Raw genomic sequence first — 27,340 nt, 5'->3', positions numbered from 1 at the left:
GCATGGCTGTGCATGGCTTCATCCACACAGTTGCATCATGTTAATGAATAAACTACAAGTACTGTCTGCCACCGCAGCAGGCAGACTTGTAGTTTGAATGGGCTGTAAGCATACTGATTAGCATACTCATAGTCTATTCACACTCAGGCTGCAAAGTATTGTACCTGCGATCAGCAGATCATGGGTGCAATTTCAGGCTCCTGCACCGGGAGACTGTGCAGGAGCCTGAAATTGCACCCACGATCTGCTGATCGCAGGTACAATACTTTGCAGGCTCCTGTTAAAATAATAAATAAATAAATAAACATTTCTTAACCTGCAAAAATTTGTGCATTTATTATTTTTTAATAAAAGGTGAACTTATCCTTTAATGATTTATACAACCATTATGTAATTACTACAAATTTTCTGGTTTCTCTCTTGTGTGTAAATCTCAAATCTACTAGTTTGTTTTTTTCAGCTAACATCAAAAATATGGCCACAGAGAACTGTTTCAGAACTGCTACAGTGTAACTAATGCCTCGTTTCCACTGAGCGGTACGATTTGGTTCGGTACAGTTCAGTACGGTTCAGAACGGTACACCTTGATCAGGCTTGCGTTTCCACTGCCAACAGTACTTCAGCTCAACAGTATAGCTCCACCCTGTCGGTACAGTACTAATGTGCTTGGTACCCCAAAGAAAGTGCCCCAAAAAAGTGGTACAGTACGGTTCGGAATTAGGGTACCATTCACAACTTTTGAGAATGGAAACGGCAAAAATTGCGTACCGTACCTAAACCATACTGCTCATAGGAAACGAGGCAATAAAGAAACTCGTAGTTTGCTGTGTAAAGGTACATATGTAGAACTTACTTTGAAGAATGTATGAAGGATGCCTTCTTCTGCTCCATACAGAAGGCCAGATGCAACCACGTAGGTTGTGAACTTGCCTTTGTTCTGTAAAAAGAGATCACAGGGAAATGTATTTTAAAAGTATGGTAGGTTTATTCAGACATTTACCTGGACTCTTCTCAAGGCCCATTCACACTTGTGTATTGTGGCACTGTGCGTTAAAATGCACCTGCTATATGTGCGGTGTGTTGCGGTTCCATTCATTAAATGGTGCCCCAACATATTGTAGAGCCCAACCCACAAGAGCTTGCCACAATGCATAGAACGCACGTTGTGGTGCTCTGTGTTTTGAAAAAAGGGTCATGCACGGTTTCCTTTGTTGTGCATTATTAGCGGCAAATTTATAATAAATAAAATGCCTTAAAACAACTCATGTTAATATGTGCCATGATATAGGTCAACGTGCAAGCATTAAAACACCATAATGAAGCACTTTTATGTGAGTAGACCCTAAAGCTCATTGCTGTGTCTGGTTTTGAGCACTATGGGACAGTGACTGGCAGGACTGTGGATAATATATAGGAGTCATCTAGGTTTCTCACGTATCTCCCATTTCTCACATGGCTCCAGGGCTTATTGTTGGTGTGGAGAGAACAAACTTTTTGCTTGCTCAGAATTTTAGTAAGTTCTGTCCTGGGTCCAAGAGCCCAGAGACTCTGGAGCTTTAGGTGGGAAAATTCCTTGGTCAGTATCAGCTGTGCATAAGCCTTTATGTATATATGTAACCTGACTAATATTCAGGACTCTCTCTCTCATTCTGTCTCTGCTGTGAGAGCCTGCTGCTGGGTGAAAAGGCTGACTGCTGACAGAATACTAAAAAGGGACACATACTGCATGTTTGTTTCAGAAAACCCATTAGTGGCACCACGTTAGTCAAGAACTGTTCTGAGTTCAGTTAGTAGCTCAGATGAGCAGAAGATTTTTCATTTTATATGCATCCTTCCTGCATTGTAATTGTGTTTATTTACTTCCTTGCTAAAAAATAAAAAGTGCAGGACAAACCTATTCCTGGCTGTCTCTCGTGCATGGTCTACAGCTACCAATACCAGTTAAGCCTGTCCTTCTTACAACAGGTAAGGCTTTTCGCTATAATGGCCATACTGGACAGGCTTTTGGTAGTATAGGGCAGAGTTTATTGGTAGTTTGACCAAAGGCCATTGAAGCCAAGATGCCTAAACCAAATTAACCAGTTGCCGACTACCCACTGCAGATATACTGCGGAAGGGCGGCTCGGCTGATTTCGTGCACGCAGTCTCGGCCGCCAGAACCGCGCTCCTGCTGTGATTAGACACAGCGGAAGGTGGGCCATGAGAGGAGCGGTGGCGATCGCCGCCAGCCTCCCACAATCGTCAAAGAAACTGACAGAAGACCCGCCTGCTTATGTAAACAAAGCAGACGAGTCTTCTGTCAGACAGGCAGGGAGAGATCAGAAGTTTCAGCTAAGCTGAAACCCCCCGATCTCTCTGTGCCTGTCACAGAGCCCCATCCCCCCACAGTCAGTAAGCATTGTTAGGCATACATAAACCCCTTTGATCACCCCCAGTGTTAACCCCTTTCCTGCCAGTGTAATTTATACAGTAACAGTGCATATTATTTAGCACTGATTACTGTATTTATGTCACTGGTCCCCAAAAAGTGTCAAAAATGTCAGTTAGGGGTCCGATCTGTCCGCCGCAATGTTGCAGACAAAAAAATAAATAAAAAGTCCAAAAATCTATCCCGTAGTTTGTAAACGCTATAACCAATTATAGCAAACCAATTAAAATACGCTTTTTGGGAATTTTTTTTACCAAAAATATGTAGCAGAATACAAATTGGCCTAAACTGATAAAAAAAAATTGATTTTTTACATTTTTTTATTGGGAATGTTATATAGCGAAAAGTAAAAAATATTGTGTTTTTTTCAAAATTGTCGCTCTTTTTTTGTTTATAGTGCAAAATCTAAAAACCGCAGAGGTGATCAAATACCACCAAAAGAAAACTCTATTTGTGGGAAAAAAGGACATCAATTGTATTTGGGTACAGCGTTGCACGACCGCCCCAATTTTTCATTAAAGTAACGCAGTCCTGAATCGCAAAAATAGCCTGGTCATTAAGGGGGTAAAACCTTCCAGAGCTGAAGTGGTTAAGCAGCATCAGTATGTATCAGTCAGCTTGACTAGAAGTCATTAATTAATCAGTCAGTTTGACATCCGGTTATGAAAGCTAGGAAAGCGCCCAGGTGCACATTCCTAGTTTTCTGCTGCAATATTAGTTAACATTCTTTGAACTCTGGTCACTGTGCCTGAGAAACTAAAGCAATTTTCTTATTCTCCAAAAGTAGGTAGCTGATCTGCAAGGGAGTCAGAAGCTACTGAAGATCACTAGAGCAGCAATTTCTATTTCAGTGATTTCAACTTCCACTGGCATCGGCCAAGTATGGTTTAGGCATAGTTACATTGGTCCAAGCTGGACCAAAGTAACTACAGTATGTATAAAATATCAATACCTGGAATTCTTCTTTAAAATGGCACTAAAGGCAATTTTTTTATCATTATAGATAGGGCTATGGGAGAGTTTTTTTTTTTTTTGCCATCTGCATCACATTGCAGAAGTTTTCCTTCACTTCCTGTTCCATAGCCAAAACAGGAAGTAAGAGGAAATCCCTCCAAAGTGAGGGAATCCCAGGGTGTTCACCAGAACTAGTGCCCCCATTGGAACATTTCCCCTCTATTCTTCTTCAAAATGTGTGCATTTTCTTTTAGCAAACCCTGCCAGGAGAACACAAAGTGATTATTGCTAGCGGCTTTAGTCACTGGCAATAAATGCATGAAAAATCCGGCATGCTGGTTTTACCCAAGTCAATTGATGGATTGACCTGGGTAAAATCAGCCTGCCCATACATGGTTCGAATCTCAGCCTGTCCCTGCTAAACCGGCCGAGATTCATACAGTTTATGGCCGGCTTTAATACTGTTATGATCAGCTTCATGGTAGGAAGGGCAGTTTTCACAATCAAGCTGTATTGATAAGGTTGCAATTGCGTAATTCAGTGCTGATGCTGTTGTGTGTCATAAGGAAGAGTTGGGCCTCTTGGAGTAAAACTGAGAAAGCAAACCAATGACATCTTCGGAAATCTAAAGCCAAAAGTTTTTTCTTTTTTTGTTTTAAAGTGGAAGTAAACTTCCATCACTAACTTTTACCTATAGGTAAGCCTATAGGCAAGCGTATACAGTAAACCCCCCACCATTGCGGGGGTTACGTTCCGGACCCAGCCGCGAAAAGTGAAAATCCGCGAAATAGAAAAACCCTATTAAAATGCATTGTAGGCATGTTTTTTTTTACTGTCACTGTACGTGTAAAAGCATTTTAAGGTCTTTAAACACACTTTTAAAACAATAGAAACTCATTTAAACACATACAAGATACTGAGAGACATAGCAAGAGCTATGGAAAACACAAAAATATTTCATTTTTAATGATTTATATAGTAAAATAACATTACAAAAAAAACGCAATATACCGGGACCGCAAAAACTGAACCGCGATGGAGCGGGGGTTTACTGTAGTAAGCGTATAGTAATAGGCATCTGTATATTATGTTCACAATACATACATATATATATATATATATATATAATTTCATCTGTATACTATTGTTCATAGTACATATATATTCATATTCATCTGTAATTATTTTCATAGTACATATATATTAATCTGTATATAATGTTCTTAGCACATTTATATTCACCTGTATACTACATTTATAGTACATATACATCTTTAAATTACTGTTTATAGTCTATATTATCATTCTATTTAACTATCTAACTATGTAAATCATGTAAAAACTGTATATCCTGCACTTGCTGTTATTGCACTCTGGTTAGACACAAACTGCATTTCGTTGCCTTGTACTTGTACATGTGTAATGACAATAAAGTTGAATCTAATCTAATCCATAGTGTAAAACAGTGCCCGTTTAGGAGATATTTACATTACATGCAGCCAGTGACTGGCACATGCACCCTGAAGGAACGGCCACCCGTGCCGTTCCTTTAGAGCTCTGTGCTGTAAACAGTGGCTCCCGTAAACATGCGTGGGTGTGACGTCAACCCTGAAGCAAGACATCTCGGTGCTGGAAAAGCTTCATTTTAAGGTAAATTTACCATAATGTGCTAGTACATAATAGCATTACCTTGCAGGGTAAGAAAAATAAATAAATAAAAAAAGTCCAGCAGTTTACAACCGCTTCAATGCAGCAAGAACTTTGGTGAGTTTTTTTCTGCTTTCTGTGACCCATTAAGCCTTTTGCTTCCTATCATAGAGACACAACAGGAAGTGAGGATAAACCCCTCTTAGACAATGGTCACTGGAGCAGGTGTCCCCATTGGAAGAATTCTCCTCTATCCTGTAAAACTTTGGATTCAGCATCGCTTTCTGATGAAAGGTAAATCTTCTTGACATATTGCATAAAAATACTTACTGATTTCCCAAGCTTAATAACGAGTTTTTCTGCATTTATATGATCTTTAAAGTTTAAGTGACATTTCCTTCTCCGATAATCATCTTCTGTAAAAGGGATTTCAGGATCATCCTGTAACAAGACCACAGGTGCTACAGTCTAGGTAAATGCTTAAAATGACAAACTAATCATCAATAAAAACACAGATTTGGCATCTTTCATACAATTGTATGGGAGTTGTTTTACTTGCCATTGCATTTGTATTTATGTCCATACAGTTCAGAGATTTACACAGCTCTCCCACACAGCACAACCCTATCTGGCAGAGCAGGATAACTGATTTTTGTCAGGCAGCCTGTGATTGGATGGTGAAAGGAGAAGCAATGGTAAGCTCATCTCTCTGTCACTCTGTCCTCTCCTGCCATCAGCATGTCTCATGTTAACACTGCACAACTAACTGGCTCCTTGTGCTGTTTGTCCCTCCCCCAGTCTTAGCTTTGCTGTTCAGTGGATTTTAGGGGAAAACTTATGAATGGCTACAAAGCTGCCTTAATATGTGCCTTTAATACCTGCCTTTGCTGAGAGCAATAAATAGGATGAGACTGTTGACCTGTCCTGAAAATTCTAGTTGCCTGGCTGTTAAAGAGATCTGTCCAAAACAAATATGCAAACTCTAAGATCATTCTGACTTCACCTGCTGCCTGCTTGTTCTGGGTTAGGGACTAAAATAATTCAAGTTTTCACAACTTTTAAGAATAATAGTTAAATGTCCTTCACTTTTCCTTTGACGCATATCTTTTGTGACATTTAAAAAACAACTCTGACATATATGTCATAGATCAGGGGTGCTCAACCCTTGGCCCTCTGATGTGGCCTGCGACCTCAAACCAGGGAAGTTAATGCCAATGCTCTGGGATTGCAGGTCAGCAAGCCCAACTCGCGACCAATGGGTTGCTGCCCTGCCATCCCAAAGCATCAGAGTGCATGAGGCCGGCAACGAGTGCGGAGGTAGCAGAAGCTGCATAAGCTGCAGAAGCCAATGCTTCCTCTGTAGCTCCAGCTCCATCCCAGGTGGAGTGACACTTATGGCACTTTTCCATTGCATGGTACGGATCGGATTGGCTCGGTTTGGCATGGTACCGCATGGTACGTGTTAGAACGGTTTGGTGCGGTTTGGTACAGCGGCGCTTTTCCACTACATGGTACGGCTCGGTAAGGCTCGCTTAAACAGTAACACCTCGGTTGGGGTTCCAAGCAGGCCGTACCGATACCATATCCCACAATCCTTTGCATGCAGCATTGATTGTTTGTCACTACTAGCCACTGATTGGTCAGAGAATCGTTGTAATCCCACCCACTTACTACTTAGTGGAAAAGCAAACCGAGCTGAGTAGAGCCTATACAGTGCTGAAACGTGCCGACTCGTACCACGCAGTGGAAAAGCAAACTGAGCCGAGCTGGGCCAAGCAGTGCCGAGTGGAGCCGAGCCGGTACTTGCAGTGGAAAAGTGCAAAAAGTGTACCTCACCTGGGACCTTTCTAGTAGCCTGGAGAGCGATGCCAGCAGAAGCTGGAAGAGGAAAAGGTCAGTATAGTAAACATCAAATACACTGCACTTTTGCAATGGCTATTTTAGCACCTTTAAAAAAAGGGTTAATAGGCTGCTTTCACACAGATCCGCAGGTGCGGCATAGTGCAACTGGGGTATTCCTGCGAGTTAGCAGCACTAAGCCAAAGGCTTCTATTATATCCTGCAGTTTGGTGCCCTTTCAGAAAGTGTACCCCTCAAGATATACAAAAGCGCAGCTAACCCGCAGGAAAGCCGCAGGCGCACTGTACTGCGCCCGTGGAAAAATTACACGAAGTCTTTGGTGACCTACATGAATGGTTTAATGTTCCCTTTAAAGCTTGGCACAAAATATAAACGTGGAAATAAATCCTCAATTATTGTAGTTAAATTGCTTTTTTAATTATTTAAGGATTAAGGACGATTTATTATGACTTTTGTAGTTATATATTTTTTTGTTTGTTTATAGCGCTGCAATTTCTCTTTTCCATATTTACACTAGTGTTAAGCCTCGTACACACGCAACGATTATCGGCCGACCGATCGTCCATCTTTTGTCCAGAGTGTTGTTTTGTTGGTTGGAATGTGCCTAGACTGCACACGAATTTTCTCGCCCAACAAAATTCTACTTCAGAAGTGATGTCATGTGTTGGTTTGCTTTCTTTGTGTTCTTTCTTCTCTGAGCATGCCCAGTCTTGCTCAATAGATTTTTCCCTGTCGAAATCTGTACCGACTGCACGAAAATCGGACGTGTTTTGACGGCAGACAAAAATTTTATAGCCTGCACACCAGATTTTTTTTGGCCGAAAGGTCGGAGTCAGTTGTCGGAAGCATCATACTAACAAGCCGAAAATCGGCAGATCGATCGTCGGACAAAAATTCCCTGCCGATTTTCGACGCGTGTGTACGGGGCTTTAGGTTATTGGCACTAATTGCACTCTGCTGATATTTATTATGACAATTAAAATTATGACAAATAAAAAAGCAAAACTGGAGATGATATAAGCCAATCAGAGATGGTATTTGCAGAGATGTATAGTAACAAAGTAGAACTACTTAAGTACTGTACTTAAGTACCGAAATGCGGTATCTGTACTTTCCTAGAGTAGAATTTTTTTCTCCTACTTCTACTTTTACTTCACTACATTTTTTCGATGATTTCGATACTTCTACTCCGATATTTTTTTTTTGTGCTGCATAGTTACTCGTTACTTTTAAAAAAATTACCACTGCCAGAACAGTAGATGGCAGGTTGCATAAAGCTCAAAAAAATGTGTATAATGTCATTTGTAAATCAGCGCATACGAAAATAAAGGCTGTGTATAATAAAAGCTGCTATACCAAATCTTTCCGATAAAAAGAAAATATGAAACAAACAAATAAATGGTGCTACAGCGCTTAAAGTGCATCAAGAAACTACTAACAAACACAGGTTAATCATTTGAATAAATCATTTGAAATAATAAAAAACAATATGATGTTCAAACTTTTGACTTCTTTCTTTAATAACTACATAACACAGTACTTGTACTTCTACTTTCAGTACTTGAGTAGAATTTTTTTTTCAAAACTACTGGTACTTTTTACTTTTAGTACTTAAGTAGCACATTTTTTGAAAAAACTACTTGCAATACTTAAGTAAAAAAAATGTTGAATACTTTAGTACTTCTACTTAAGTAACTTTTTCTGCGAGCACTTCCACTTCTACTCAAGTCAATTTTTGATCAAGCACTTGTACTTTTACTCAAGTAGAAATTTCGAGTACTTTATACAAGTCTGGGTATTTGGCACACTTACTGGGTCCAGTGGCTTGCTTCGTGCCCAGGTCATGACTGTAGATAATAATATAAACATTTTCTGGCTTTCAAAGTTTTCAATTTCTGTGTGGAGTGCTAAAAAGAAGGAAACAAAATGAAATAGACTGGTTTTCAGACAGCAGAAACAAAATGGTGCTGATTCATTAAAACTAGAGAAAAATAAACAAGGAAAAACAGAGCCATTACACATAGCAATCAATCAAAATTCTTTAAGCGCTGAGATAGGGAACTAAAACATTTTAATAAATCAGTCTCAATATGGTAAACCAGTAACATTTTTGGTACAGGTAATTGAATATTAAACAGATTGTCCTTCCACAATTTTGTATGTAGCCTCCACCATCAATCATAAATGATCTCCAACTGATTGAATACCATAATAGTACTAGAAATACTAGAATACTGAATATTATAAGAGCATCACCAATGTTGTTCATATCATAATGCTATTATTATCATTTTATGTACACCATTATTATGGTTAAAACACCATCAATGTATTTACATTTTTTTAGTACTGTTAATCTTAAAAGATGTCCTTAAAAATTTTAGAATTATATTTTTTTTATTACTATACTCTACCGTGTTTCCCTGAAAATAAGACCGGGTCTTATATTAATTTTGGCTACAAAAAACACACTAGGGCTTATTTTCAGGGGATGTCTTATTTACAATGACGATCTTAAAGTGATTGTAACCCTAAAATAAATAAATATCCTGATCCTTTAAAGCATAATAGACAGCACAGTGCTTGTGATGTCATTTAGCCCTCTCTATGTTCTAAAAAACCTGGAGTAAAACAATAAAATGTTAAAAAAAAAGTTCTCTCCCCCCTCTCTTCCTGTTAGCTCAGGAGTCATCATTATGACATTCTGTAATCCCAAAAATAAACCTTGGATAAAGTCATTGTAAAATTATGTAATCGATTTTGTAAAAAGATTATGTAATGTGCAGTGTGCCTCCTTTTTGTAACTTTATTGTGGAAAATACCTTATGTACAGTGCCGATGAGCGCTCACGTGACCCTCCGGAGCTCTACTTTCCCTTTCCCGATTACGACAGAGGGAGGGGCTGAGATCAAGGATTTTACTAGGGCTTATTTTTGGGGTAGGACTTATATTGCAGCCATCCCTGAAAATCATGCTAGGTCTTATTTTTGAGGTAGGGCTTATTTTCAGGGAAACAGGGTATGTCATCACTTTACTGTATATAATATTTATGAGTGCTATTTTGTATTTTGTTTCAACCCTGATGAAGGAGGTAGACTATAGCCCCCAACAAGTGTTGCATTTTTATGCATAGTTTATGTTTAGAATAAACCTGATTTTGAACGCAAACATTACGGTTTGGCGCTTCAGGTCTTGATTTATCTACCAACTTAATACTGACCAAATCATAATGGAGCAGTTTATTATAATAACAGAAGACAACCCACCAGACGCTGCCCAGGAAGCTTCATCGATCTGGGATGGGTCCTCTGTGATATTATATATGATGACATCGCTCTCCATAAGATGACTTAACAGCTCATTTCTGTTTGAAATCTGAAAAAGAAAAACAACATTAAATTACTAAACATGAAGCATTCTAAACACATGGAGCATCACTAAAAACAAATGAAGCCATTGGTGGGCACAGCTTTTAAGGTTGACTTAGGCTCCATATGATACCCTATAGCAAGGTTCCAACCCTTCCCATAGTGCTTGCTGGCATAGTTCCTACTTGACATCCACTTACTATTTTATATATAACAGTGATGGCCTAACTAACATTAAAGTGACCCTGTCAGGTCAAAATTCCCAGTGTCAGTTCACTATAATGGAAGAGTGATTACACTCATAGTTACATAGTTAGTGAGGTTGAAAAAAGACATCAGTCCATCCAGTTCAACCTATGATGTGTGTGTGTGTTTTCTGTTAACCGCACATTGTATACCTCTGTATGTTGTGGTCTTTAAGGTTCCCATCTAATAGTTTTTTGAAACTATCGATGCTCCCTGCTGATACCACTGCTTGTGGAAGAGAATTCCACATCCTTACCGCTCTTACAGTGAAGAACCCCTTACGCACTTTAAGGTTAAACCGCCTTTCCTCTAGTTTTAGTGAGTGGCTACGTGTCTTATTATATTCCCCTTCTCTGAATAGTTTGTTCCTTATGCTAGGGTCGCCAGTACAGTATTTGTACATTGATATCATATCCCCCCTCAATCGTCTCTTCTCCAGAGAGAATAAGTTCAGTGCTTGTAGTCTTTCCTCATAGCTGATGTCCTCCATTCCCCTAATTATTTTTGTTGCCCTTCTCTGGACTCTTTCCAGTTCCAGCACATCCTTCCTGAGGACCGGTGCCCAGAACTGGACAGCATACTCCAGATGTGGCCGGACCAGAGTCTTGTAGAGCGGGAGAATAATCTCTTTATTTCTGGAGTGAATCCCCTTTTTATGCATCCCAGTATTCTGTTGGCTTTGCTTGCAGCGGCTTGGCATTGCATGCCACTGCCAAGCCTGTTGTCTACCAGTACCCCCAGGTCCTTTTCCATCCTAGACTCACCCAGAGGTTCTCAATTCTCCTACCTTCCCTCCCTTTCTGTGCTGCATTCTTCACGAGGCACTTCAGCATGCAATACTTCCCCTGTGTACATGCTGTACAGTGCCTGAAAAAGTATTCACACTCCTTGAAATTTTCCACATTTTGTCATGTTACAACCAAAAACATAATTGACCCCTACATTGGAGGAAAGAACCATGGCACCTATAGAGCCACATAGGCATCCAAACCTTCAGTAAGTATTGAATGCTGAAGATTCTGATGGAAGCTGCAGAGCTGGAACAGAGAGAAGGTAAGAGACATGGCCTACTGGAGAAATGAGTGAAAAGCTGTCTAATGATCTCCAAACTTGTAATCAAACAATAATAACAAATGAACAGATTACACCCCAATGCTGCTTACCACATACGTTTCCACTGGAAAACCCAGCTTCTTGTCCAAAGGTTTGGACAGAGTGCCTACTATCTGGAAGAGGCCCTGCTTTGGTTTGCTGCTTGCCTCATCCTCTTGAGCTGACAGATGCTCTTCTTCCTCTGCCCCCTCTTCAGTTTCTTCAAGGGAAGCTCCAGCAATACAGGCAGACAAATACTGCAGGAATAATAAGACCAATGAGTCTACAGTGTCAGCATATTCTGTGATAAATAAAGCACATACACTTTAAATGATAGTACACATACAGTTATAATGAATATTTAACTGGAATGCAGGCCCCATTTTTAAGAGCCATGCCACCAAAAGGTGAGTCTGGTGAGCTGAGTGACCTCCTTTTTTTTGTTTTTCAGGCTTCCGTGGTTAGATATTCCTGTAACAGTTCTTGACTTTGGTCCTTAACCTTCCTAGCGGTATTCCCGAGCATGGCTCGGTGTTAAATTTCAGAGCCAAAAGCGGTAACCCCGAGCCAAACTCGGGGTACCGCCAGAAGCATCGCTGGATCCTGTAAAAGAGGTTACTTACCGTGTCACCGGGATCCAGTGATGTATGCGAGCGGTATGCGGTGGCGGATCTTCCTCCCGATCCTCTCCGTGCCCCCGTGCGTTCGCAGGGGGGTGGAACCGGCGGCAAATTCAAATGTAAAACACACCAAACACACTGATACCATTCAAAATAAAATAAATTCACATTACATTGCCCCCCAGTGCAGTACATTTTTCATGTACTTTTTATGTATATATATATATATATATATATATATATATATATATATATATATATATATATATATATATCCGAAAGAATCATACCGCCAGGGAGGTTAATATACTTCATGGTGCTTACCTACCTTGGGGTGCTTCCATTATTCTTCTTTTGATCTTAATGATATAAATTAAATAATGGCCTCCCACCAATAAGCACTACACTTGTCCCCAGGCAATTAAGCTAAACCTATTCAACCTCACTGTTAGTTGCATAGGTGCACCAGTATGCACTGAACTAGGGTGAATAGGGCCATAAATGAGCAATGACTTCATGTCTATGGGAGAGCCACCAATGTGAGTTCCATATCAAAATCGCATCATACATCATTATTACAAATATTATACAACATCCTTTAGATTTACCAAAGCTGTGAAATATGAGGGCCTACCTAAACTATGTAATCAACTTTCATCCAATCAGGCAAGCCATTTTCACAACATGGTTGTTAATAGATCTAGAGGAGATCCTACAATCAGAATTGTGTAGTGAGCTCATGGGAGTCTCCCAGCCTTACAGTTAAAAGGCTGGCTGCGATATTAATCACGTAGGAATCAGACAATGATCTTATGTCTCAGGGCCAGATATAGCCTATCTGATCTGGGGGTGCATTATAAAAAGTCAGGGGCATAGTGAGTGTGACAGAGATGCTGGGTACAGGTATTCCCTGTCCATTCAGCACGCTTCTGCACCATGGGTTACAACCCTGAAATACCATCTGACAGGTAGTGCAGAGGTGGTGCAGGAGTGAACAGGGAACACAGGTATGTATTAGGCTGTCATTAGATTAGGATGCTTATATGGAACCTGTGCCTCCTTATATCAATTGACCCCATCAGAGTGCCCCCTTACATCAACTGTCCCCATCAGAGCCCCCTTTATGTTAATTGCCCCCAACAGAGTGCCCCCTTACATCAATTGTCCCCAACATGCCCCCTTACATCAACTGTCCCCAACAGAGTTTCCCCTTACATCAATTGTCCCTATTGGAGTGCCCCATGGATCAGTGAATGCACTCTTAGAGCTCTAGGGGGCACAGATAAAATCCAGGGGAGGGGGCACAGCCCACCACAGTGCACCCGCCTATATTCAAGTCTGTTATGACCATTGCCCCCAAACCTTCTGACTGACCACTGCCTATGGCAAAAGTCTACCAGGTGGGAAGTGGGTGAAAATCTCAGGTCTATTAGAGGCCCCAATCCTTCTGGCCAGCAGCTGTTTACAGTATTAGTGCTGGGTGGGAAGCTGGTGATAATGTCACGTATATGAAAGGCTCCTGACCCTACTAGCCAGCGTCTGTCTGCGCTGCGCTACTTTGAAATTTTTGCAAAAAAAATATACCTTTTTTACTTTCTGCTATGAAACATATCCTATAGAAAAATCTAAAAAAAGAATTTCTGCATATATTTTGGCCAAAAAGTATTCTGCTACATGTTTTTCGTATAAAAAAAAAAAAAAATACCAAAAAGTGTATATTGATTGGTTTGCGTGAAAGTTATAGTGCCTACAAACTATGGTATATATACTGAAAATGTTGTTTGTTTATTTTTTTATACAAGTATGGTGGTGATCAGCGACTTATAGTGGGACTGCGATAGTGCGCGGGCAATCTGACACTAACTGATGCGGGGGGAACAGACTCATACAGTGATTAGTGATTATAATATACACTGTCACTGTACTAATGACTCTGGCTGGGAAGGGGTTAACATATAGGGCAATCAACGGGTTAACTGTGTGCCGTACAATGTTTACTGTATGTGCTGTGTGCTGATTTTTCTAAGCAATGTGCTGGCTTTTATTTCCTGCTTAGCAGGGAGGGAAAAAATTTGCACATCGCTGCTGTCTGGAGAGAGCCCTGTGCTGTTTACCAAAAAGGCTCTCTTCTGTCATTTGCGCAGCTCATATGCGGGTCCCAGCCATTCAAGCGGTTGAAAACGGCTGAACGTTTTTTTTTGTTTTTTTTTCTTACCCTGCAAGGTAATGTCATAATCTGCTAGTATGCATTGCACACTAACACATTATATTAAACTTACCTTAAAGTAAAGCTCTTCCAGCGCCGAAATTTCAGTGCTGCAGGCACTACTATGTTCATCCGTCCTGCTTCCAGGGTTGCGGGATTCTGTGACTCGTCAGAGCCGCGATGATGTCAGAGGGCTCTGAAGGAACGATAGAGGTGACCGTTCCTTCAGAGTGCATGTGCCAGTGACATCACTCGGGGGGGGGGGGGAGGGGATGCAAGTAGCAGGTCTTGCTTTGGGCACAAAATAGTCTAGCACCGGCCCTGAGCATGTCTACTGGGACACAGTGGCTGCACAGACTTTCAGAGACAGTCACCTGAGTGGCTGCCAAGCTGGGACCAGCGGCTGTGCCCATGCAGCCTCTGCGTCCCAATAGACATGAATAAATTTGAGCAAAGATTGCCCAGATAGGTACACCTGTGTGAATGAGGTCTACGACCTCCTTCACACTGTATGCATTTTTCTGCACTTTATCACCAGTCACTACAAGGGCACAGAGAAAACAATTGTTTTCAAGTTCAGTGCATATGCATAAAAATGCAAGTGCAGTACATTTAAACGCAGACTTGCAGCATTTTTCCTGCAATGCCCCAGAGCTCACATGAAGTTGCCGTTCATTGCAGCTCCGCATACAAATAAGTAAAAGGCCAGTTCACATCAGGAAAGCCCTGCGCATTCCTGTGTGACTCACATGTGATGCGATTTTAGCCCATTCATTTTGAATGGACTAAATCGTACTGGACTAAACCAGAAGAAGCGCATGCACTACTTTAAAAAGGGTGCAGCAACCAGATTGCATAATACCTCTGTACCATGTGATCCTGTGCAGGCAAACACACTGCAGTAGCAGCCGGTGTCTGGGGCGTTAACTTAAAGCGGAGTTCCGCCTTCCCCTCCACCCCCTCCAAAAATTTAAAGTCAGCAGCTACACATACTGTGCACATACTGTAGCTGCTGACTTTTAATATCAGGACACTTACCTGTCCTGGAGTCCAGCGATGTCGGTACCGCAGCCGATGTTTCCATCGGCTGCCGGGTGCTGCCGCCGCCATTGCCGGTAAGGGAACCCGGCAGTGAAGCCTTACTTCCCTACTGCGCATGTGCGAAGCACGCTGTGCATTCCTATTGGCTTCGTGGCGGGGGAAAGAGGAGGGGGCCAAATTTGCCGAGGGACGGCGCCGTGGCGCCGTATCCAGGAAGTGGGGAAGGGTACCTGTCAAAAACATGTACCCCTTCCCAGGGCCGCTGATAGGGGGGGACCACCAGCCCTCTTGTAGGGGGCCCCGAGCACACAGGGGGGGGCCACACAGAGAGGGGGATTAGTGATGGACAACAATTACAGAAATCTTCCTGCAGCACCTGAATCTGATCTGTCCCTCTCCCTGCTATCAGCTTTTATCTGTGTGCCCCCCCCCCTCCCAGCACTTATCTCTGCTCAGGAGTTTATTTGTAACTTTGTTTCTCTCTCTGTCTCTCTGATCACTGAGCTCCAACTGCCCAGCCGGTATATTTTTCTCATCTCATCTTTTTTATTTAACATAGTTTTTTTTTTTTTTAGATTTAGCAGGAATTATGTGAGTTATGTTATATTTGTGTCTGATAATAGTGATTTTGTTGTAATTTTAGCTAAATATATCTTTAATATTTTCTTGGGGGGGGGGGCCTTGCCAGGTAGTCTGTACGGGGCCCCGCGATTTCTAACAGCAGCCCTGCCCCTTCCCCCCTCCCCCCTGAAAGGTGCCAAATGTGGCACCGGAAGGGGGAAGGAAGCAAAAGAGTGGAAGTTCCACTTTTGGGTGGAACTCCGCTTTAACATTGACACCCGCTGCAGATCACAACTGCAATGCGTTTTGAAAGTGGTGCAGGTAAGGTGGGATTTCCCGCACTGCTTTCTGGTGGGAACTAAGGGGTTGATTCTCAAAAAGCAGCACAACTGCAAATCTCTGAGCTTTCTCATTGCACACAGGACATCATGTATTGTTTTCCATTACAACGCTAAAGTGTGAATGAGCTCATTAACATGTTCACATTTGTGTTTGATGTGTTTTCCATTGGAATCGATGGGAACCCATCGAATCGCACCTCGACGCATGCACTGAGCTGTACATTGTGACGCATATGAAAGCACCATAATACACATTGATGTGTGATATGATCAGACGCTTGTATAACATTTAATAGCATGCATTGCAACAACACATGTAATGCATTAGATATCCATGGGGGAGGGGACCTTGTGTGCAGTAGGACCCCTCCTCTCCAGTCCCCCATTCTTCCACATCTGATCCCTATACCTGATTTGCACCTATTAGCTCATGATTTACCTATACCCCCTGATTCCCCCCTATTAGAGCCTATTTTACCCATATTAGTACCCGGATTGTGCCCTTTTAGCGCCTGGATTGCGCCAACTTTTCTCCTATCAGCAGCTTTCTACCTGCAGACCCATCCTCTCCCTCTCACCTTCCCTATGTTCCTGGCAGTGTACGAGTCCAGGTTATTGATGAAGATCCTTTTAGGTCTGACGATCGGCTCCCCTCCCTCGGCCATGTTCCTGTCTGCGAGTTACTACGGTCGCTCTCCGGTTGCCAAGGGCGGGTTCTCTGTAGGTTGCTAAGCGACGCTATAGACGCAGGAAAGGGGTCCTTCGAAGTCAGGCATTGGCAGAGCCATCTAAAGCTTATGCGCAGGTCTGGTAGAGCAGAGAGCGCCCCATGTGTTATAATGAGCCCAGCAGTGTACACGTGTAAATCTCAATCCTACCTGTAGATGGCAGTGCTGAACTGATAACGTCACTGAGAATACAGCTTCGAGGGAAAGATAACTCTACTCTATCACTGGTTGCAGTGGCGTGCATCCCACGTACTTGGGTGTCTGAGGCTGTGTTTCAGTGCTTGAGTCTGGGAGTTCTTGCCTACCCTGCGCTATGTCGATCTGGAGTCAACACTGTTTGGTATCAATATGGTGGCTCTAAGATGTTCATTCTTACATTTATTCTTTTGTATGCACTCTTATTTATACTTCATTTATATTTATGTATATGTTACCCTTATTTTTTAATTCCTTTTATATTTATTCATTATTTTATATTTTACTTTTTAATTTTTATACACCCTTATTGGTTTTTCTTATTTTTTTTTTTTAGATTTATGAATTAATACATTTATTATATATTTACACCCTTATTTATGTTTATTGTTTTGTATTTATTACATTTATACCCCCATATTCCTATTTATTCATTATTATTATTATTACTGTGCACCTTTATTTTTATTTTTTCCTTTATTATTTTTATACTCTTGTACTTGTTGATACATTTGTTTTTATCCTTAGTCATTATTAGATGTTCATTATTACATTTATTCTTTTGTATGCACTCTTATTTATACTTCATTTATATTTATTTATTATGTGTTTATATGTTACCCTTATTTTTGAATTTGTTTTATATTTATTCATTATTTTATTTATTACTTTTTTATTTTTATACACCCTTATTGGTTTTTGTTATTTTTTTTTTTTATATTTATGAATTAATACATTTATTATATATTTACACCCTTATTAATGTTTATTGTTTTGATCTTAATGACACACTTGCTATTGGCGATATTGACACTAGAGGGCAGAGATTTTACATCACGTCGATTTGAGCTTCTAGTATCTCAAGGCAAGGGGTATCCTTTGCTGGTTGCAGTGGCGTGCATCTGTAATCCCAGTTACTTGGGAGGCTGAGGCTGTTGAATTGCTTGAGTCCAGGAGTTCTGGTCTACCCTGCGCTATGTCGATCAGGTGTCCACGCTAAATTTGGTATCAATATGGTGGCTCTAGGGGAGCCTGGGACCACCAGGTTGGACTAAGGAGGGGTGAATTGGCCCAGGTCGGAAACGGAGCAGGTCAAAACCCCCGTGCCGATCAGTAGTGGGATCGCACCTGTGAATAGGCAGTGTAGAGCAGCCTGGACAATACACTGAGACACAGTCTCCCCCTTTTAAAAATTCTGGATCTCTTTTCAGCTATTTATTAAATATTACATTTATTTCTTTTTATTTATGTGTTTATTGGTTTGTATTTATTACATTTATACCCCCATATTCCTATTTATTCATTATTATTATTATTACTATGCACCCTTATTTTTACTTTTTTTTTTTATTATTTTTATACTCTTGTACTTGTTGATACATTTGTTTTTATCCTTAGTCATTATTAGATGTTCATTATTACATTTATTCTTTTGTATGCAATCTTATTTATACTTCATTTATATTTATTTATTATGTGTTTATATGTTACCCTTATTTTTTAATTTGTTTTATATTTATTCATTATTTTATTTATTACTTTTTTATTTTTATACACCCTTATTGGTTTTTGTTATTTTTTTTTTTTAGATTTATGAATTAATACATTTATTATATATTTACACCCTTATTTATGTTTATTGTTTTGATCTTAATGACACACTTGCTATTGGCGATATTGACACTAGAGGGCAGGGATTTGACATCACGTCGATTTGAGCTTCTAGTATCTCAAGGCAAGGTGTAACCTTTGCCGGTTGCAGTGGCGTGCATCTGTAACCCCAGTTACTTGGGAGGCTGAGGCTGTTGCATTGCTTGAGTCCAGGAGTTCTTGTCTACCCTGCGCTATTTCGGTCAGGTGTCCACGCTAAGTTCGGTATCAATATGGTGGCTCTAGGGGAGCCTGGGGCCACCTGGTTGGATTAAGGAGCGGTGAATTGGCCCATGTCGGAAACGGAGCAGGTCAAAACCCCCGTGCCGATCAGTAGTGGGATCGCACCTGTGAATAGCCAGTGTAGAGCAGCCTGGACAATACAGTGAGACACAGTCTCCCCCTTTTAAAAATTCTGGATCTCTTTTCAGCTATTTATTAAATATTACATGTATTTCTTTTTATTTATGTGTTTATTGGTTTGTATTTATTACATTTATACCCCCATATTCCTATTTATTCATTATTATTATTATTACTATGCACCCTTATTTTTACTTTTCTTTTTTAATTATTTTTATTCTCTTGTACTTGTTGATACATTTGTTTTTATCCTTAGTCATTATTAGATGTTCATTATTACATTTATTCTTTTGTATGCACTCTTATTTATACTTCATTTATATTTATTTATTATGTGTTTATATGTTACCCTTATTTTTTAATTTGTTTTATATTTATTCATTATTTTATTTATTACTTTTTTATTTTTATACACCCTTATTGGTTTTTGTTGTTTTTTTTTTTTTAGAATTATGAATTAATACATTAATTATATATTTACACCCTTATTTATGTTTATTGTTTTGATCTTAACCACTTAAGCCCCGGAGGATTTGGCTGCTAAAAGACCAGACCCCTTTTTTCAACTTGGCACTTTGTGACTTTAACTGATAATTGCGCGGTCATGCAATGCTGTACCTAAACGAAATTTACGTCCTTTTTTTCCCACAAACAGAGCTTTCTTTTGGTGGTATTTGATCACCTCTGCACTTTTTATTTTTTGCGATATTAATAAAAAAATAGCGAAAATTTTGCAAAAAAATGACATTTTCAACTTTGTCTTTTAAAAAATATCCAATATACTTAATTTATGTCATTTTTTTGGCCAAAATATATTTAGCTACATGTCTTTGACAAAAAAAAATCAATGAGCGTATTTTTATTGGTTTGCGCAAAAGTTATAGCGTCTACAAACTATGGTGTAAATACTGAAATTTACGAAGCTTTAATTTCTGACTGCCTATCTCATTTCATGAAGTGCTAAAATGGCAGGGCAGTACAAACCCCCCCCCCCCAAACTACCACTTTTTGGAAAGTAGACATCCTAAGGAATGTTCCGAGAGGCATGTTGAGCTCATTGAATATTTCATTTTTTTGTCACAGGTGTTTGAAAAATTACAAAATGTTTTTTTTTTACACAACGCTGTCACTAAAAGATAAATTTCTCACACATGACATGGGTATATGTGGAATGACACCCCGAAATACATTCTGCCGCTTCTCCTGAGTATGGGGATGCCCCATGTGTGAGACTTTTGGGGAGCCTAGCTGTGTACAGGACCGCAAAAGCCAATCAACACTCTCAGGTTTTCTAATGGCGTAAATTGTTCATGTCACCTCTGCACTACCTGTCACAGTTTCGGAGGCCCTAAAATTCCAAGATAGCACAAAACCCCCCCAAATTACCCCATTTTGGAAAGTAGACACCCCAAGCTATTTGCTGAGAGGCATGGTGAGTCCATGGAATATTTTATATTTTGCCACAAGTTCCGGGAAATATATATATATATATGTATATATATATTTTATTTTTTTACACAAAGCTGTCAGTAAATGATATATTGCTCACACATGCCATGGGTATATGTGAAATGACACCCCAAAATACATTCTGCTGCTTCTCCTGAGTACAGGGATACCCCATGTGTGAGACTTTTTTGCAGTCTAGCCGAGTACAGGTCCCCGAAAACCAATCTCCACTTTCAGGCTTTCCAAGGGCGTAAATTGTTGATTTCACTCCTGACTACCTATCACAGTTTCAGAGGCCATGAAATGCCAAGACATCACAACCCCCCCCCCCCCCCCCCCAAATGACCCCTTTTCGGAAAGTAGACACCCTAAGCTATTTGCAGAGAGGCATGTTGAGTGTTTTCAAGATCTCACTTTTTGTCACAAAGTTTTGGAAATTGAAAAAAGAGAAAAAAAATGCATTTCCCTGTTTTTTCTTCATTTTCCCAAAAAAATGAGAGCTGCAAAATACTCACCATGCCTCTCAGCAAATAGATTGGAGTGTCTACTTTGCAAAATGGGGTCATTTGGGGGGGGGGGGGGGTTTGTGCCATCTTGGCTTTTTATGGACTTCAAAAGTGTGATAGGTAGTAAGGAGTGAGATCAACAATTTACGCCCTTAGAAAGCCAGAAGGTGCAGATTGGTTTTCCGGGTCCTGTATGCGGCTAGACTGGCAAAAAGTCTCACACATGGGGTATCCCTGTACTCAGGAGAAGCAGCAGAATGTATTTTGGGGTGTCATTTCACATATACCCATGGCATGTGTGAGCATTATATCATTTACTGACAACTTTGTGTAAAAAAAAAAAATTCCCGAAACTTGTGGCAAAATATACACTATTCCATGGACTCACCATGCTTCTCAGCCAATAGCTTGGAGTGTCTACTTTGCAAAATGGGGTCATTTGGGGGGGGGGGGTTTGTGCTATCTTGAAATTTCAGGGCCTCTGAAACTGTGACAGGTAGTCAGGGGTAAAATCAGCAATTTACGTCATTAGAAAACCTGAAGATGTGGATTGGTTTTCGGGGGCGCGTACACAGCTAGGCTGCCAAAAAGTCTCACACAGGGGGTATCCCTGTACTCAGGAGAAGCAGCAGAATGTATTTTGGGGTGTCATTTCACATATTCCCATGGCATGCGTGAGCAATATATCATTTAGTGACAACTTTCTGTAAAAAAACAACAAAAAAAAAAGAAATAATAATTTTCCTGACACTTGTAGCAAAATATAAAATACTCCATGGACTCACCATGCCTCTCAGCAAATAGCTTTGGGTGTCTACTTTTAAAAAAGGGGTCATTTGGGGGTTGTTTGAACTGTCCCAGCATTTTATGCTCAATCTTATCCACACATCACCCACTCTTCTAACCACTTGAAAACCAAGCCTTTTCTGTCCCTTTTTGTTTACATGAAAAAATATTTTTTTTTTTACTAGAAAATTACTTTGAACCCCCAAAAATTATATATATATTTAAATCAGAGGCCCTATAGAATAAAATGGTGGATGTTGCAAATTTTTTTGTCACACGGTATTTGCGCACAGATTTTCCAAACGCAATTTTTGCGAAAAAAATACATTTTTTTTAAATTTATTGCACAAATACACTATATAATTCAATTTTTTTTGGTAAAATTTAAAAGATGATCTTATGCCGAGTTCATAGACACCTAACATGACATGCTTTAAAAATTGCGCACGCCTGCGCAGCGGCAACAACGTACGTACATTTTTAAAAACCTTTAAAAGTCTCTACAGGCTACCACTTTAGACTTACAGAGGAGGTCTACTGCAAGAATTACTGCACTCGATCTGGCGATCGCGGCGATACCTCACATGCATGCTGCAATTGCGGTTTACATATGACACTAGACCAACGCTTGTGTGTGCCATTGTGCGCAAGCACGGGGGGAAAGGGGGGGGGCTCGATTTTTTATTTTTTTTTTTTGCTTTTTTATGTTATTTTGACACCTTTCCTTTATTTATTTTTTTTAAATCCTTTTTATTGTTATCACAGTGAATTTAAATATGCCCTATGATAGCAATCTGTAGTGACAGGTACTCTTTTTTAAAAAAATTGGGGTCTTTTAGACTCTAGATCTCTCCTCTGACCTTAACGCATCTGACCACACCAAAATTGGTGTGATAAAATACTTTCCCAATTTCCCAATGGCCCTGTTTATTTCTGGCGAAAAAGAAGGCATGAAATGCTCGTAGCTTCTGGCATCTTAGGCCATAGAGATGATTGGAGCCATTCTAATCTCCAATTAGCTCTATGGTTAGATAATTGAACCACCGGCTGCACTCTCGGGTTAACCGGTGGGGCAGGAGAGCCCGAGAAAAACCACGGAAGGCTGCGGAAGGCGGCTGTGGGGGGGGGGGGGGCCCTCCCACTGCATGTAAAAGCAGTCTAGCAGCCAATTACCTGCTAGGAAAAAACGATACCAAGATGATGCCTAAATCTGCAGGCATCATCCTGGTATAACCACTCAAAGTCCAGCAATGTACCAGTACATTGCTGGTCCTTGTTTGGCATATAAGTTTTTTTTTTTTTTTCATGCAGCCTGTGGGCTGAACGGAAAAAAAGAGAACCTATCAGAAATCAGCACAGAAATAATGCGTAGTATTACTCATCATTAACCGCCCAAACAACCACCCACTGAATTTAATGATGGGTATACATGACACTATCCACGTATACCAAAATAGGATTTTAACTGCAGTGCTGAAATCAGAAAATCACCACAGCTGCTATCAGCAAAGGTATCCATATATGCTGAGCGCAAACACTGTTTGTGTCAGAATATATAAAATCAATGCGTGGTAGCCGACGAGTACCTGCAAGAGAAACAGGTCACAAAAGAATGAAAAAACAAACAAAGGACATTAAAAAAAGTACAGTAGGAAGAGTAGAAGAACATATAAAATGACTGACACAACAACAGTTTTTGGATCCTTTTATTTTTCTTTCTAACTGTTTCTTGATGTCTTGATTTGGGACAGCGATCTTCCAGCTTGGGTCTCTCAAAATGTCGATGGACATCCAACATCTTTCGAGACCCTGTGTACTCCACTAGTGTATGGTAGCGCTCAAAACATTCCCCGATGCAGAGACCAGGTTGGTCAGGACATCTGGGACAATAATAACGGGTGTCACGCCTAAATCCGCGCCTGCTACAGACACAACATCGTCTTTGGGGTCGTATTTGGGTAGGGGTACTCGGGAGGACATAAGGAAAATGTCTCTCATGCAGCCGGCTCACTGCATTTGGAAGGGGAAGTTGGGCAGGCATGCCTCCTGGGTACAGGTAGGCAAGGATGATCTCTTCCTGGAATTCCCGAAAGGATCCAGTTCGTCCTGACGCCCTGTATAGGACAAAGGCGTTCAGCATAGCCAATTGGAAAAGGTAAACAGACACTTTTTTGTACCAGCGTCTGGCTTTACGGGCAACTAAATACGGTGCCAAAAGCTGGTCGTTAAGGTCCACCCCTCCCATATTAAGGTTATATTCGTGGACACAGAGGGGTTTCTCCATAACGCCAGTTGCCGTAGGGATTTGGATTGTCGTGTCTGCGTGAAGGGAGGACAGAACATAAACATCCCGTGTATCCTTCCACTTCACCGCAAGCAATTTGTCCGTTTTCAAGCAGGCTCTCGCCCCCCGACTAAGACGGGAATTTACAAGCCGTTGGGGGAAGCCCCGGCGATTAGGTCGCACGGTGCCACATGCGCCAATTTGTAATTCAAGCAGGTGACTAAATAGTGGCACGCTTGTATAAAAGTTGTCCACGTATAAATGGTACCCCTTTCCGGATAAGGGTGACACCAAGTCCCAAACAATCTTACCGCTGCTCCTTATGTAGTCTGGGCAGTTCGGGGGCTCCACACAGCTATCTTTTCCCTCATAGACCCGGAAACTAACTGTATAGCCTGTGGCCCTGTCACACAATTTATACAGTTTGACCCCGTATCTGGCACGCTTGCTGGGGAGGTACTGTTTCATAGCAAGACGGCCAGTAAATTTAATCAGGGACTCGTCAACGCAGACAACTTGTTCGGGGGTAAACAAGGCTGCAAACCGCTGATTGAAGTGGTCTATGAGGGGCCGAATTTTGTGGAGCCGATCATATGCAGGGTCTCCCCGAGGACGACAGATTTCATTGTCGCTGAAATGCATAAATTGCAGAATTTGCTCGTATCTCCCCATGGACATGGAGGCAGAGTACATGCGCATATGGTGAGCTGGGCTAGTGGACCAATATAGCCGCAATTCACTTTGTTTAGTTATGCCCATGTGGAGGGAAAGGCCCAGAAAGATTTTAAAATCGGAAACCGTTATAGGATTCCAGCCGAATGGTCTGGCAAGGGGCGAATTTGGGTTGGCGGCGATAAATTGTTGTGCATATAAATTTGATTGATCCACAATAGATCTGAAAAGATCTTCCGTGAAGAACAGCTCAAAAAAGTTCAGGGGCGTAAAACCAGCTGTCTCCACGTGGATTCCAGGTTGGGCAGTGAATGGGGGAAGTACTGGCGCTGTAGAATCAGTGGGTTGCCAATTGGGATATGCCAGCGCATCAGGGAGGGCACTATGGGCTCTACGGGCCTGTCTACGAATACGCGGTGGCTGCGGGCCACTACTTGTGCTAGCCACCGCACCAGCTTCAACTGCACTTAGGGGACTCGCCACGTCACCAGGTGATACTGCAGTGCTGGTTGTACTAGGTCCAGGGTGTACTAGGCCGCTGGCGCTTGCCAGGTCGTCAGAAGGATGAGCGGCACTAGTAACCACACTCTGCTCCATACGAGCACCCTGCGATTCCTGCATCTCAACAACTCCAGAATGGGGTCGGGTACGCCTGGGTCTAACAGGGACCCATCTGTCGTCGGAGCTATCTGTCAGGGAGCCGCTGCCGTCATCTGGTTCGTATACTGACCCTGATTCTGCCGGTGAGGCTTCCCCATCGCTCTCACCTGACATGGTCATTATACTATAAATAGCTTCATCACTGTACGAACGTTTAGACATTTTGGTAACTAAATTTACCTGTACAGTGATGCGACTCACAGGTAATAAAAGCACCTGGTTGTCGAAGACTATTTCAAGCGCTACCAAAAAAACTGCTAATGCTAGCAGGGATCAGGCCTGACTCTGCTAACACAGCGGTTTTGTGTCTTGTGTTTTTTTGTAAGTGACAGTAATCTGTTGATTACTACACTTACCTGGATGAAAGGGTTAAACGCAGGTGCTGGCAGGAATCAGTGCTGACCGTGCAAACACCGCGTTTTGGGAACCCTAAACTATGGGGGCGCTAGTATAGTTCTGATCAGATCAGATATTGATCTGTTCAAACACTATACTAGTAATGGAAGTGTATGTGCGTGCGTGCGTGTGTGTGTGTGGCAATCAAGGGGTTATTTCTAAACTATGCGCCGGGGATCTGGGGGGGGGTGGCGGGGACCCTAAACTTCCTTTGGGAAAGAAACTAGCTCACTAGCGCAACCTCAAGTCACAATCACACTAATACAAAATACAGTAAAAACTGTTGCAGAGTGCGATCACTGGGTGCAGCGGAGTCCATTCAGATCAGACATTGTGGAGTAAACAGGAACTGGCTTCTTTATTGGAACATAACACAGAGAGCAAAATATATCACCTTCTCATTTGTAATAAGGACAGACAGGAAGTTGTAACCAACAAGTACAATGCAGTGTACAGGAAACACACATCATAGAAAATGCATAGCATATCACTTAGCATTAGCGACACCTACTGTCCTATTTATGAACTGCAATAGACTAAGCTTAAAGTTGTTGTATCTCCAACACCCCTTCTCAACAGCTAAGGCTTAGTCTATTAAACCCATCTTCTTTGTATTTCGCTTTAAAAGTCCATTTACAGCCTATGGCTTTCCTTCCGGGTGGTAGTTCTGTAAGTGTCCATGTTTTAGTGTCATGCATGGATTTTATCTCTTCATCAGCAGCATTTATTCATTTACTTGCTTCTTGTTCTGAAAGCTGAGATATGTCTTCCCAGGTTGCAGGTTCGTTGATACTGGCAGTATTTGCTTTGTATGAGAGACGTACGGGTGGTTTACCTTTGTTTTCTCTTTTTGAACGTCTCGGTTTTGTGTCTGAGCCTTCTTGTGTCTGCTCTTCAGTACTGGTAGAGTCTGCACTCACTTCAACTGTTTGTTCAGAAGTTACAGAGATAGGCTGGTCAATGTCAGTTTTCTCTTCTATTCTTGCTTCTACTGTTGTCATTACATTGTCTCTTAAATCTTCAACAAAAGTTATGCTGTTGCTAATGGTAACCTTGTCTGTTTTGGGATCAAGGATTCTGTAACCTTTGACATTGTCACTGTATCCAACGAAGATACCTTCAAATGCTCTGTTTTGGAGTTTGGTGTGTTTTTCTTCAGGTATGTAGATGAATGCTTTGCATCCAAATACTCTTAGGTGTTTTACATTTGGCTTCTCATTGTGCCAAAGTTCATATGGAGTTTTCTCTATTGTTCTGGAAAGAAGTCTGTTCTGCAAATATGTAGCT

At 41.1% G+C, this 27,340-nt stretch overlaps 1 protein-coding gene across 1 annotated transcript in view; it reads right to left on the bottom strand.

Annotated features, from left to right (window-relative positions):
* AK7 (adenylate kinase 7) overlaps nucleotides 1–17,116 on the bottom strand; it is a gene marked incomplete at its 3' end in the record, with an annotated part of 49,855 nt that extends 32,739 nt beyond the window's left edge. The window contains exons 1-6 of the mRNA XM_082275434.1: nucleotides 16,943–17,116; nucleotides 11,667–11,852; nucleotides 10,156–10,264; nucleotides 8,702–8,796; nucleotides 5,360–5,470; nucleotides 854–937 (exon numbers count right to left, since the gene is read on the bottom strand). Of these exons, the coding sequence (XP_082131560.1) occupies nucleotides 854–937; nucleotides 5,360–5,470; nucleotides 8,702–8,796; nucleotides 10,156–10,264; nucleotides 11,667–11,852; nucleotides 16,943–17,029 (672 nt within the window). The 5' untranslated portion in view covers nucleotides 17,030–17,116. The remainder of the gene's footprint in view (nucleotides 1–853; nucleotides 938–5,359; nucleotides 5,471–8,701; nucleotides 8,797–10,155; nucleotides 10,265–11,666; nucleotides 11,853–16,942) is intronic.
* Between the last annotated feature and the right edge of the window lie 10,224 nt (nucleotides 17,117–27,340).

The sequence above is a fragment of the Pelophylax lessonae genome (assembly GCF_965119305.1).
Source record: "Pelophylax lessonae genome assembly, chromosome: 13".
Classification (NCBI taxonomy): Eukaryota; Metazoa; Chordata; class Amphibia; order Anura; family Ranidae; genus Pelophylax; species Pelophylax lessonae.
This window is presented reverse-complemented; position numbering and strand designations above follow the sequence as displayed.